Source organism: Ochotona princeps, chromosome 16, assembly GCF_030435755.1.
Source record: "Ochotona princeps isolate mOchPri1 chromosome 16, mOchPri1.hap1, whole genome shotgun sequence".
Classification (NCBI taxonomy): domain Eukaryota; kingdom Metazoa; phylum Chordata; class Mammalia; order Lagomorpha; family Ochotonidae; genus Ochotona; species Ochotona princeps.
In genome coordinates, this window is record NC_080847.1 from 55200108 (window position 1) to 55213274 (window position 13167).

Below are 13167 nucleotides of genomic sequence, written 5' to 3' on the forward strand. Positions count from 1 at the left end.
TCTCCCTTCGTTCAGGCTGGCTATGTTGCTCTTCTTTTGGCTTTCTTCAAGTTTCATTAACAGAAAAACCATCTCTGGAGACTCTTAGTTCCACCCAAGACAGTGATAAACAAAGGCTTGTATATCCTGGCCTTTTTAACAAGAGCTTTGTCTCTCTGGCTTTCGGGGATCTCAGCCACTGAGTGGGAGACCCTGATGGAGCCCCTGACCACTGACTCCGGCTTGCCTCAGCGCTGGCTGTTGTGGGTGCTTAGGGAGTGGACGAGGGAATGAAAGATCTCTCTCGTTTTCTGTCTTTGAAATAAACACATCTTTAAACATACTGTTTCCATTATTTGAGATCTGACTTCTGATTTGAAGCCATCCTCTCCCTGCCCCCTCCCACCATCCCCCCTTGGGAAGGCCTGGGCACTCCTCCCTGCCCCTCCTCCCACCGTCCCCCTGGGAAGGCCTGGGCACTCCTCCCTGCCCCTCTTCCCACCGTCCCCCTGGGAAGGCCTGGGCACTCCTCCCTGCCCCTCTTCCCACTGTCCCCCCGGGAAGGCCTGGGCACTCCTCCCTGCCCCTCTTCCCACTGTCCCCCCGGGAAGGCCTGGGCACTCCTCCCTGCCCCTCTTCCCACCGCCCCCTGGGAAGGCCTGGGCACCCCTCACTGGTGCCAAAGGAAGAGTCACACCCCATGAAACAGAGGCACATATGTGGGACCCTCATCCCAGGCAGCCCCAGCCACAGGGAAACCCCAGGCCAGTCTCCCTCACTTTCTAAGCTTCTTGGACACGTGTGGCGGCCCCTCCTGCTTGCTGTGACGATCCCATCTCCACAAGCAAGACACTTTTCCTGTCCTTGTGCATGTAACGGTGTCCGTCACTACAACGGACCATATCCCAGGTGGCCATGGCAAGTGGCCTCACCACGAGTTCCCATGACAACAGGTGGCACTGAGGGGCAACACACGGTCTCCACAGGATACACGCCCTTCCAGGGGACACATGCTTTCCAACCGGGCACAGTCCCCACCACTCTTGTCCTGTAGTATTTATTTCCATGACCTGCCTGGCTTCTGGGGATGGGTGAAAATACAATCCCAGGGCCGAGAGAAACTTGTGTGGAAGCTGGCTTCTGCTCTCCCTCCCCGCCCTGGTGCTGCCTGGCCTCACCACTACCCCTGCCGCCCTGAGCACACCTTCATAGAGGATGCCCTGGTCATCCTTGGTCTGGAGGGCGCCTAGCTTCCAGTGCTGCCCATTCTTGTCCGTCAGCACTGTCCCCGCAGGCAAAGCCTTGAGTGATGCGGTCACCCGGCTCCGCTTCACCGTCTGAGGGCTCTGCCTAGTCGCCTGTGGGCTGCTCTTGGGAGTCAGGGATTTGCTCCGGGACCCTGTGGGAGAATGGTCCTGATAAAGAACAATACTCATAATGCTGTGTACTTATTCCCGCAACAAACACTTCGGGATCCAGCACGTGTCAGACACGGGTTGGACCTGGAGCCTTCCCCTGGAGCACCCGGCAGGCGGAGAAGCCTGACCCAGACATGGCTGCCGCAAGCAGAGTATGAGATGGGCAGGACAGAAGGGGACCACAGAAGGCTGTGCCAGCACACGTCAGGGAAGGCTCCTGGGGCCAGCTTCTGCTGGATGGGGGGAGCTGGTCAGGCACAGAGAGGCCATTCCAGACACACCCCCATGAACAGTCTGCACCAGGGCTTCGCCCTCTGCCCTGCACTGGGAGGGCTCATACATGGGCAAGGTTAGGCCCCACCCCTGCAGGGTTCCAGGCTGACAGCCAAGGGCATGGTGGGGACAACAGAACGAGACATGTGATGAGGCAGCTCAAGCCCTGGAGGGCAACAAGGAGGACTTTGGGGCTGTGACTTCAGGCCCCCGAGGCCGCGGGAAGGAGAGGAGCAAGGGTCCTCCAGTCTCGAAGTGGACGGGAGGAGGCGGCTGGGGGCCTGGCAGGGATGCAGCATGCTGAGCAGGGGCCCACTCACCTTTGGGTTTCTCTGAGGAGCCATCAGTATCTTCAGACACGGATTTGCCCCCGTCTGATAGGAGGGAGGCGTGGGGCGAGGTACCAGGGCTGGACCACTTCACTTTCTTGGGAGAGAGGTGGGAACTGGAGCTCGACTCGGTCCTGGACCCTGGAGGCACAGCAGAGTCAGGCTGGGGTCACACCGCCCTCTCCTGGGGCTGTCAGCCCAGACACCCCGAGGTCACGTCAGCACTGCTCTCCTCCTCCGCCCTCGTAGCTCCTTCTCTTCTGTCACCTTAATGTCTGAGCAAGTTGTTCTCCACTAGATGGGTCTTAGCCTCTCTTTAAGACCTCCGTCAATTTGTCTTGCACATAACTTCTTCAACTCTACCATCCGGGTCACTACTTCTCCCTTCAGTTATGTCTACTCTGCCATTTAATCCCTACATTGAGATTCTGAAAACAATAAATAGTAAATTTATGTATATGTGATCATTAGTAGTTGGAGAAAATTTATTTACTTAGAAAAAGTGGAAAATTTTCACATAGATTGCAATACGGATTTAGGAGCTTTAATACACCCCACTTCCCCCCACCTCTCGCCTAGACATTTTTCTCTAGCTTCCCCACAAACCTGCCTCATCAGTCCTGACTGTCTTCGGCCCCTTTCCCACGCTTTCCATTCACTGTCACCTCTTTAACCGTACCCATCACCCTTTGCAAGCGCCCTCCGCCCCCACCAACTCTAAAGTCGGCGGTCCCTGCAGCTCTGCCTCTGCAGCTCGTCACTTCCGCAGGCGTCCTGAGCGCCGTCCAGGCATCTCTGCAGCCCCACAGACTAGCGCGAGGGCTTCTCCTGCTGTATCCCTAGGGGAGTTCTCGGAGATTTGTCTTGGAAGGGTGTTTCTCAAGAGCAGACTTGTTTACGCCAGGGGTGGAGGGGGCACTCACACCTCCCCCACTTTAAAATCGAACTCAGGCTGGTAAGGATTCTGGCCCCGATCTGGTGAGACTGTGAGCTTTTGGCTGGGAGTTCTCACGGAAGACACCCTTCCTTTCTGTGCCCATCACCCAGGCTGAGACGGACAACAGGGGTTTGTTCCGGCTCATCCAGCCAGGAGTCCGGGACTCACACTCTCACCCCGGTGCTGCTTGGGCACGAAGCTTTGTCTCCTGGACCATGAAAAGCCAAGGCTCAAGGCCATCACTGACTGGCACTGCGCCCACAGCACTCACTCAGCCCCAAGACCCAAGTTCCTTTTGTTTGGTTTCAATGTTTGTCATTTCCATGGAATTTCCTGACTTAAATAGTTAAACAAGAACCTCCTATCCTGTGAAATATCCTGTGAGGATGGATCTCATTACCTCCTGGCCACCTGCCCAGTCCCCAGGTCTCTCACTCACCAGGCAGGGATTCCCCTGCAGCTCTCCACCAACAGTTAAGGCCACACTCTTGACCCAAGGCCTACGAGGCCCTGAGAGCCTGTCCCTGATCCTAGTACTGCCCCGTACCCACAAAGACTGCCTGTACCGCTTGATCCCGCCTCCATTTTTTCCTTGCCGCCCTCTTCCCAGAGCCTCATTGCACACTTGGAGAGCCTTCCCTGAGCCCCCAATCCCCCAACATCCCAGTGCGTGCACCACCCATTCCCCTCTCTTTTCACACCTTCAAACCTCTGCCTGCCATGGCCTTTTCCAAACAGAAGTGGAGCTACTGTTCCCGAGGACAGGAAGCATCGAGGGGAGTGGCCCTGAGCAGCAGGTCGAAGGTTGCAGGAATAGCAGGGAAGGGGGATGTTCAGTTTTGAACGTGCTCAGATTGAGAAGGGCATAGGACAGCTAACGCTTGTAGGACAGGCAGCTGGCCCTCTGGGTATGGAGCTCAGGGCACAGGTCCCAGCAGGAGAGAGAACCGTGGGAACTGTGTTCAATGCCATGAGGCCGATGAAACGCCCAGGGGCCGAGTGCAGACAGAGCTGCCTGGGCCCTGGACCTGTCTGTCCTCCGCCCCGCACACGTACCCGCACCCCAGCCCTCACCTCGGCAGGGCTGCACGCGTGCCCTGACACGGTTCTGGGGCTCCACATGCTCCTCTGTAGGCACGGGCTTCCCACAGTAAGGGCAGAATTTGAACGAGGCTTCAATGCTCTTGCCACATTCTGGGCAGAAGCAGATCATGCTGCAAGACAGGGGTTGGGGGAGGGGGTTGGACAGGACACTGAGAGAACACCCCACTCGCCACTGACGGGCAGTCAGCCGAGAGCCCACGCTGACGCGGCTGTGTTTGGCACAGCTCAAATATGCTCTCCACTTGCTTTTTTTTTTTTTTTTTTGAAGGGCAAAGAGAAAGAGACAGACGAATGCAGCGAGCTTGCCCATCCTTTTGCCCCAAAGGCCTATGACAGCCAGGCCAGTCAGCAGCCCAGAACTCAACCCAGGTCTCCCACGTGGGTAACGGGTGCCCAAACAGCTGGGCCCTCTGCTGCCTCCCAGGATGCATGCTAGTAGGAGCCTGGCATCGGAAGCAGAGCTAAGACTCGGAGGCATCTCCATGAACTGCATGATGGAGATGTCAGGCAATGAGTGCTCCCATTTTAAACAGCCTCCTGCCATGTTTCCCAGACTCCCTTGCAGCTAGGTTGGGGCCACATGATCAGTTCTGGTCAATAGCGTGTGGTAAGGAAGAGTCAGAGTGCCCTCACCCGCCATGTACCCTGTCTCCTACACCAAGGATCGCAGGAAATGCCACAACGGGAGCACAGGAGGCTGGAATCCCACAGAGCCACACAGAGCCACCAGGAGTCCAGGGCTTCTCCGTTACTGCTGCATAGCCTTTCCTGCCACGATGAATTAGTGGGTGCCAGGCCATGGATTACATTATTCTCTAGGCCTTGTACATCACTGGAAGATTTCCTACTACTCCTTGAAAGTCCAAGTCAACAGAACATACCGAGTCTGACAAATGAGGAGATGGCAGGGTCAGTGACAAAAAGGAAAATCAACAAGGCACTTCCAAGGAACACTTTTCTCTTTCATTTTCTTTTTTCTAAAGATTGATTTATGTTTATTATAAAGGCATATTTACAGAAGAAGGAGAGACAAGTGACTGCAATGGCCTGAGCTGAGCCGATCCAAAGCCAGGAGCCAGGAGCTTCTTTTGGATCTCCCACATGGGTGCAGGGTCCTAAGGCTTTGGGCCGTCCCTGACTGCTTTCCCAGGCCACAGAGAGCTGGATGGGAAGTGGAGCAGCCGGGATATGAACCACTGCCCATATGGGATCCTGTCACTTGCAGAGATAGCTGAGAAACACATTTTTGTCTTCTTCTTTTTTAAAATTTGTATATTTTTATCGGAAAGGCATATCAAATTAATGGAAAGAGACAGAGAGAAAGCTCTTTCATCTCTGGTCTACTCCCCAAATGGCCATAATCGCTGGCTGAAGCTGAGCTGATCTGAAGCCAGGAGCCAGGAGCTTCTTCCAGGTCTCCCATGTGGGTGCAGGGTCCCAAGGCTTTGGGCCGTTCTTTCCCAAGCCATAGGTGGAGAAGTGGATAGAAAGTGGAGCAGCCTGGACATGAATCAGTGCTCATATGGGATCCTGGCACTTGCAAAGTGAGGATTTAGCCACTGAGCCATCGTGCCAAACCCACACTTTTTCAATAGAAAAAAAAAGACATTTGTTCTTATATCCTACAGCTGAGCAGCTTTCAGCTGGCGTACTCACTCTGCAGTGGCAGTCCTCCTCACGCCTGACAGCGTGTCACCTTCTTGGACAGAGCTCCAAGCCGTCCACCTTCCTCCAATGGAAGGCGCGGTCTCTCACACAGCCGCAGCAGCGGATTTCTTAAGAGCACAGGCTGGGACCGGCTGTTTGCTGCACACACGTTCCTTAGCCCCCCGTCCTGGGTCTTCCTGACTGTAAAAGGGGTCTTCTCTCAGCGTCAGTGGGACGAACAGATGCTAAGGCCTAAATGAACCATCAGCACTGTCTGTGAGGGACTCTCCTGGGACGCTCCATGTCCCAGACTGGAGGGTACTGAACCCTATACCACATGGACATATGATGAAATCTGTTTCTTGTTCATTTGACCCACAGTTTTGTAGAAAACCATGGGATGCATAATGGATTTGTCTGTCAGCCTTGTGCAGCGCTCACACTAACAGTCCTTGGGGATAACTGCTGTGGAAAGGGCCCAGCGTGGTGGCCTAGTGGTTAAAAGTTCTTGCCTAGCAAGTGCCGGGATCCCATATGGCGCAGGTTCTAATCCTGGCGGCCCCACTTCCCATCCAGCTTCCTGCCTGTGGCCGGGGAAAGCAGTCGAGGACGGCCCAAAGCCTTGGGGCCCTGTGCTCGCATGGGAGAGGCAAAAGAGGCTCCTGGTTTTGGATCGGCGCAGCTCTGGCTGCTGCGGCTCACTTGGGGAGTGAATCATCGGACGGAAGATCTTCCTCTCTGTCTCCCCTCCTCTCTGTATATCTGCCTTTCCAATAATAAAAAAAAAAAATCATCTTTTAAAAAAAGTCCGCCCTTCCCTTTTCTCATTCCATACATTCTAAATCTCTGTTTCCAAATGCAGGAGTTTTGGAGGCGTCCGGGTTGCAAGACTGTTGTCAAGGGTTCCTTATTCTGTGTCACTTAGGGATATATTGTCCTGGCGGTAACACTGCATTTTTTTTTTATTACATTGCACTGGGCCCAAGTAAACACTTTCATTTAAATAATTTTTTTAAATTTATTTTTACTGGAAAGGCAGATTTACAGAGAGAAGAAGAAACAGAAAGATCTTCCATCTGCTGGTTCACTCCCCAAGTGGCTGCAACAGCCACAAGCAGGGAGGCGGAAGGGAAGTGGAGCAGCTGGGATATGAACCAGCGCCCATACAGGATCCTGGTATATGCAAGGCAAGGACTTCAGCCAGCAAGAGCCAGCAGGTTACCGCGCCAGGCATGCAAGTACATACTTTTAAAATAAAAAATCTAACTCAGCCCCTGTGCCACCTCTGATCAAAACAATACAAAGTAGAAAGGTGTTTCTATTGTTATTTGTGAGAACTTTAGCCACCAGGCCACCACACCGGGCCCAAGTCTCAAGCTCTTAAGAATTCTTCCCTTGAGGGCTTGGTGCGATGGCACAGTAGCTAAATCCTCGCCTTACATGTGCCAGGATCCCATACGGACACTGGTTTCTATTCCAGCTGTTCCACTTCTCATCCAGCTCCCCGTTTCAGGCCTGGGAAAACAGCGTAGGATGGACCAAGCGTTTGGACTCCTGCACCCATGTGGGAGACCCAGAGGAAACTCCTGGCTTTGGACGGGCCCAGTTCTGGCCGTTGAGGCCACTTGTGGAGTGAACCCACAGAAAGATCTTTCTGTCACTTGGCTTTTTCAATAAAAATAAAATAAATCGTTAAAAAAAAAATTCTTTCCCTGGCCTTGGTGCTATGGCTCAGTTAGCTAGTCCTGCCCTACAAATGCCCAGATTCCACATGGGAGCTGGTTCCTGTCCTGGCTGCTCCACTTCCCATCCAGCTCCCTGCTTGTAGTGTTGGAAAGCAGTGTGGATGGCCCAAAGAATTGGGATTCTGCACTCGCATGGGAGACACAGAACAAGCTCCTGGTGCCTGGCTTCGAATCAGTTCAGCTTTGGTCGTTGTGGCCATGTGGGGAGTTAACCAGCAGACGGAAGATCATTCTGTCTTTCCAATAAAAATAAATCTTGTAGTAGAAAGAAGAAAGAAAAGAAAGAAAGGAAAGAAAGAAAAGAAAGAAAGAAAGAAAGAAAGAAAGAAAGAAAGAAAGAAAGAAAGAAAATATCCCAAGAAAGAAAGAAAGAAAGAAAATATCCCAAGTTGAACATGCATTTAATTCCCCTGAACCAGCAACATCGCAGCTTACCATGGGCCTACAGCTAGGCCAGCTCACGGACCCTAACGCCCATACTACAGAGAAGTCTGGAAGAGCTTCTCCTGAATGCTGTCTTGAAAGCAAAACACAGTGGTTTTCCGGGCGACTTTAACACCAAGTCACACCAATGGTCAGAGCTGGACAAAGTGCTCGCCGAGGTCTTTCTAAGGGATTAGCAACCAATGCACTTTTATTTACAACTGTGTCGCCAGCAAGTGTGTTCAGAGCCAGCTGTCAGGTCGAGTCACAAAAGGTGCTAAACAGCAAAAAGCAAACACACAAAACCTGCGGGGGGCCACCACCGTGGTGTGTTGGCTTCCTGCTAACGCCCCGGAAGGCAGCAGAGGACGACCCCGGTTGTTGGGCCCCGTGCACCCACGCGGGAGGCACGGATGGAACTCCAAGCTCCTGCCTTCGGCCTGGCCCCAGCCCCAACTGCCGCAGCCTTCCTGGGAGTGAAAACGGCAGAGGAAACATCTGCCTCCCTCTCTTTGCCTTTCAAAATGAATTCATCTTTTTGTTCGTTTTGTTGGTGTCTTGCAACTGCTCAGGATTTCTGTTTCAAGACCGTGCCTACCAGGGTAAGCCCTCCACACAGCCCAGCAGCAGCGAGGCAGCCTGCGGTCTCAAGATGGAAGACCACAGCTCAGGGCTCCAAACCTTCCCTTGCATTCACCCATTTACGTCACTGAGCCAGCACCTGCTAAATGGCAACTCTGTTCCTTCCAGAAGGTTCTGAGACTGGGCACAACATGAAGGGCTACAGGCGAGGCTTCACCCCAGCGCTGACCACCATGACAAGCTCCGGAGCTCAGGTGACATGGCAGCCGCCCCGGCTGTCTGTCCAACTCCCCACAGACTCCGCCCACCTCCGCCGCCCCCTTCTCACCCGCCCCAAAAATATCCGAAAAGGGCTCGTATCCCGCCGGGCAAGGGCCGGTGACCTGGCCACCGGAGAGCCTGTCCTCCCGACCCGTGTCCCAGGCGGCTCCACCCGCCACCGAGGGTCGTGTCCACGCCACGGCAGGAGGCCTCCCGGCCGAGCGTGCCCGCCGCTCCGCCTCGCCTTCTCCTCACCTCTGTGCTCGAGGAGAGGCCCGGTGGGGTCCTGGGTTCTGCGGGGACACCTTTAGGTCACCGCCGCCGGGGAACCGTGGAAACCTCCGCCTAGAGGCCACGGGCGCTGCGCGCGCAGCCCCGCCCTCCGGCAGTCCCTAGCTGGGAACTCCATTCCCCAGGCGCCTTTGCGACATCCCCGCCCCCTGACTCCAAGCCAAGGGGCGGAACTAACTCGCTCAGAGCCCGCCTTTCCCATTGTATCCTCTTTGGACTGCCTCCTGTGCTACTGCGCCTGTGTCAACTTGGAACCAATCGAAACGGCCTCCGGGCACCTCTCCACCAATCATCAGAGGACAATTTTCCCCGCCCCCTACCTCCGCGCGTTGGCTCGGGGCTCTCAACTTCTTCCTCGACGGGTTTCCATGGCAACCGTTTGTTGCCGCTTTCACAAGTAGAAGCTTCTAATTTTCTAGGAGAGGCAAGCAGCTGATTAGACGGTCCTTCAGTTGGGCCTAAGTCATGCTCTACATCCCGGTGTCACTGGATCCTGATTCTGACTTCCCCGAAATGTGCAACGCGAGCGTCCCCGCCCCTCTCCCCACAGGACGAAAAAGCGAGGGCAGATGGAAGCCAGGAGAAGGTGCCCGCACGGCCTTCTGGGAAATGGAGCTCGCGCATGCGCGGAGGCGTGCGCGTGGGAAAGTTCGAGGCGCTTCGAGGCGGAAAGTTCGAGACACTTCGCGTGGTCCCGGAAGGCGGTGTGAGGGGCCCGGACGGTGGGGTTCGGGTGGAGTCGGGCCTGCCACCTCGCCAGCCCGCAGTGTGGAGGTACACAGACGTAGGGGCTGGGAATCTGGCGGCTTGTTTTTTTTTTTTTTTTTTCCTGAGGGGTGACGACGGAGTCTTCCATGGGGCGTCGTCGTGGTTGAACCCCTGGTTCCCGGCGTGTTTCGTGGGGGCTGGTTGTTCCTCGTGTTGCCAGCCCTCGCCGGCGGCCCGGGAGAAGCTGTTTCACTTCCTCTTGTGTTGTGGTCACGTTTCCTCAGGAAGCGCTTGGTCGTGTCCAACGGGCGCGGGGCCCCAGGGTCATCTGGCAGTTGGAATGATCCAGACTTTTCCGGAGTTTTGGCAGGGTGCCTGTCGGGGAGGAGGGAGGCGTGGACGTGGTAATCACTCCTGGAAGGGAGACCGCTGCTCTTCCCCGCCTGCCGCAAAGTCAAATCTAGTCTTGGTAAAAGATTTTTTTTTTTTAAGATTTATTTATTTTTATTGCAAAGTCAGGTATACAGAGAGGAAGCTCTTCCGTCTGATTATTTACTTCTCACGCGGCCGCAATGGCCAGAGCTGTGCGGATCCTAAACCAGAAGCCAGGAGCGTCTTCTGGGTCTCCCATGTGGGTGCAGGGTCCCAAGGCTTTGGGCCGTCCTCGACTGCTTTCCCAGGCCACAGGCAGGGAGCTGGATGGGAAGTGGAGCAGCTGGGACATGAACCGGCGCCCATATGGGGTCCCGGCACTTCTGGCAGCAGCTGACTGGCCTAAGACCGATTTTTCATGAATTTGAAGTCCTCACCTGCCCTGTGGTGCTGTGGGGTTAGTGACCTTTTATTAGCCCATGTGGAGTAAGGTATTCAATTAGATTCTTTCTGTGCCCTACCACACTAGGGTCTAAAACTTTTAAATTTAAAAAAAAAAAAGTGGAGAGGTGCCTGGAGAGCTCTGGGCTGGTGGTTCAATGCTCCAGAATGCCCTCAGCGGCCAGGGCAGGGCCGGGCTGAACCCGCCCTCACCCCGAGTCTCCTGCCTGGGGGGCAGGCAGTGCTGTGGGCCGTCTGCGCTGGCCAGGAGCGGGTTCTGAGCTGGCCACTGGCTGCATGGGTGCAAGACCCCGCATCTCGGCTGGCCCCATGCCCGCTACATGAAATCTGCCAACCGATGTCTTTGCTGTCTGGTCCCGAAGTCCTATGCCTGCGGTGGCCCATGCCTTCTGGAAGGCACCCGCTGCCCTGTGGGGTGGGGTGCTTCCCCCAGCTGGGGGGTGAGCTGCTGCTAAAACACGGCTCAAATGTGTCAAGCCCGCGTGGCACAGTGTCTTTCCTCTTGTGGGTCATAAACATAACTCAGCATGCAGTGGTCATGTTTTAAAAAATGAAGTACTGTAGAGCCCAGCGTCGTGGCCTAGCAGCTAAAGTCCTCACCCCAAACGCGCTGGGATCCCATATGGGCGCTGGTTCTTTTTTTTTTTTTTTTTTAAGATTTATTCATTTTATTACAAAGTCAGATATACAGAGAGGAGGAGAGACAGAGAGGAAGATCTTCCGTCCAATGATTCACTCCCCAAGTGGCCACAATAGCCAGTGTTGCACCAATCCAAAGCCAGGAGCCAGGATTTCTTCTGGGTCTCCCACACGGGTGCAGGGTCACAAAGCTTTGGGCCATCCTCGACTGCTTTCCCAGGCCACAAGCAGGGGCTGGATGGGAAGTGGAGCTGCCGGGATTAGAACCAGCGCCCATGGGCCCGGTGGCATGGCTTAGCAGCTAACGTCCTCGCCTTGAATGCCCTGAGATCTTATATGGGCGCCGGTTCTAATCCCGGTAGCTCCACTTCCCATCCAGCTCCCTGCTTGTGGCCTGGGAAAGCAGTCGAGGATGGCCCAATGCATTGGGACACTGCACCCGCGCGGGAGACCCGGAAGAGGTTCCAGGTTCCTGGCTTCGGATCGGCGCGCACCGGCTGTTGCGGCTCACTTGGGGAGTGAATCATCGGACAGAAGATCTTCCTCTCTGTCTCTGCTCGTCTCTGTATATCTGACTTTGTAATGTAAATAAAACCAGTCTTTAAAAAAAACGAAGTATTGTAAAAAAAGGCTGGAATGGAGAACAGACAGATATCGCCTGTGTGGTTAGGTTCCACGCCTGCTGCACAGGGGCCCGCCAGCTCCCAGAATCCCCCCGCGTCCCCAGCTGCTGCAGCGTGCCCTGTGACACAGCGGGTCCGGTCTGCACTAGTGCTACGTATGAACTCAGTGCAGATGCTGTGGTGGACATCGTCGCTGCATTGCTAGAACGACTGACGAGGGAAAGCTTTCGCTTGCCATTTTTGGGGAGAATGCCTTTGACCCACAGGCAGTTGACCATGGGCTGACTGCACATCGTCTTCACGTGTGTGTCACAGTAGGAAAAGATGGCTGAAGGCGCGGAGACCAAGTTACCCCATCCCAAACCCTGAGGGTGACGTCGGGCGTCCCTGCATTCTTGTCGTGGGCTGCAGGCAGCACAGCTGTCCGTCAGCAGGCAGCAGAGAGCGAGGGGGAGGGACGCTTGAGACCACTGGTGTCACCGCTGGTTCCCCCATCATGCCTGTGTGTCCCAGGATGGCCCCGTGGGGCCGGGCCATTGTGAATGTGTCTGGTGTTGACTCCTGCAGGGACCCCACGGCCATAGTCGCCGAGCCGCTGTGGACACCGAGGCTGGACACCTCCTCACTCTCCTGCTGCCAGCCCGCCCGCCGGGATCTGGGAGGGGAAGGCGGGTGGGACTGACTGGCCCGCGGGCACCGAGGCCCACGCTGAGGTGAGTCATTCTCAGTTTGGGGGTCTGACGGCCGCCTTGGAAGGACCCCTGGTTGCTCCTCAGGGCTGTGTGCTCGGTGCTCGGCATGCCTCCCTGGCACCTTCCCCTGGCCTGGCTGTGAGGTGTTACACGCGCCTTCGTTTCCATGGCCTTGGCTCGGGCGCTGGCCCCTACCAGGATGTTCCGTCCTGGCCCTTGCTTCCAGGGCAGAGCCAGCTCTTCTCTGCCCAGGCCTCAGTCCTGTTGATCCACACATCAGGTGCTCCCGGGTTTACGCAGGCCTGGCCTCAGTGGTGTGTGAATGAGCAAGTGCGTGAATTAAAGCCTTTGCATGGTAAGTATCTGCTTGTCAGTGACATGCCCGTCTGTTCTCCAGGCACCGGCCTCCCTTTCTACCCCAGCACACAGCCCCTGCGGCCGCTCTGCCAGACCGGAGCACGTCAGGCATCCACGGGAGAAAGTGGTGTTGAAGTGTGCTCACCCCATCCTTTCCGTGATCCACCCCTGTCCCGCCATTCCCCAGGGACCAGTCCCAGCTCCCACCTTCCTGCCCCACCCCTGCCTCGCTGGGGCCGTGTGCAGCCTAGTCCGGAGGCCCCCAGGATCAGGCACCCTAGTTCTGCTGCCTCCTGCAGACGCATCCCGAGGGGCGGAACGTGCT

The 13167-nt window shown here is 55.6% G+C and overlaps 1 protein-coding gene across 4 annotated transcripts in view; it reads right to left on the reverse strand.

Moving 5' to 3' along the window:
- VRK3 (VRK serine/threonine kinase 3) overlaps positions 1-9093 on the reverse strand; it is a 28438-nt gene extending 19345 nt beyond the window's left edge. For 2 of the 4 annotated variants that reach the window (XM_058674312.1, XM_058674310.1), the window contains exons 1-4: positions 8954-9093; positions 4011-4150; positions 1991-2140; positions 1184-1378 (exon numbers count right to left, since the gene is read on the reverse strand). In XM_058674312.1, the coding sequence (XP_058530295.1) occupies positions 1184-1378; positions 1991-2140; positions 4011-4149 (484 nt within the window). In that variant the 5' untranslated portion in view covers position 4150; positions 8954-9093. Of the gene's footprint in view, positions 1-1183; positions 1379-1990; positions 2141-4010; positions 4151-8870 lie in introns of all 4 variants that reach the window. The other 2 variants (XM_058674311.1, XM_058674313.1) reach the window with 2 other exon arrangements.
- Between the last annotated feature and the right edge of the window lie 4074 nt (positions 9094-13167).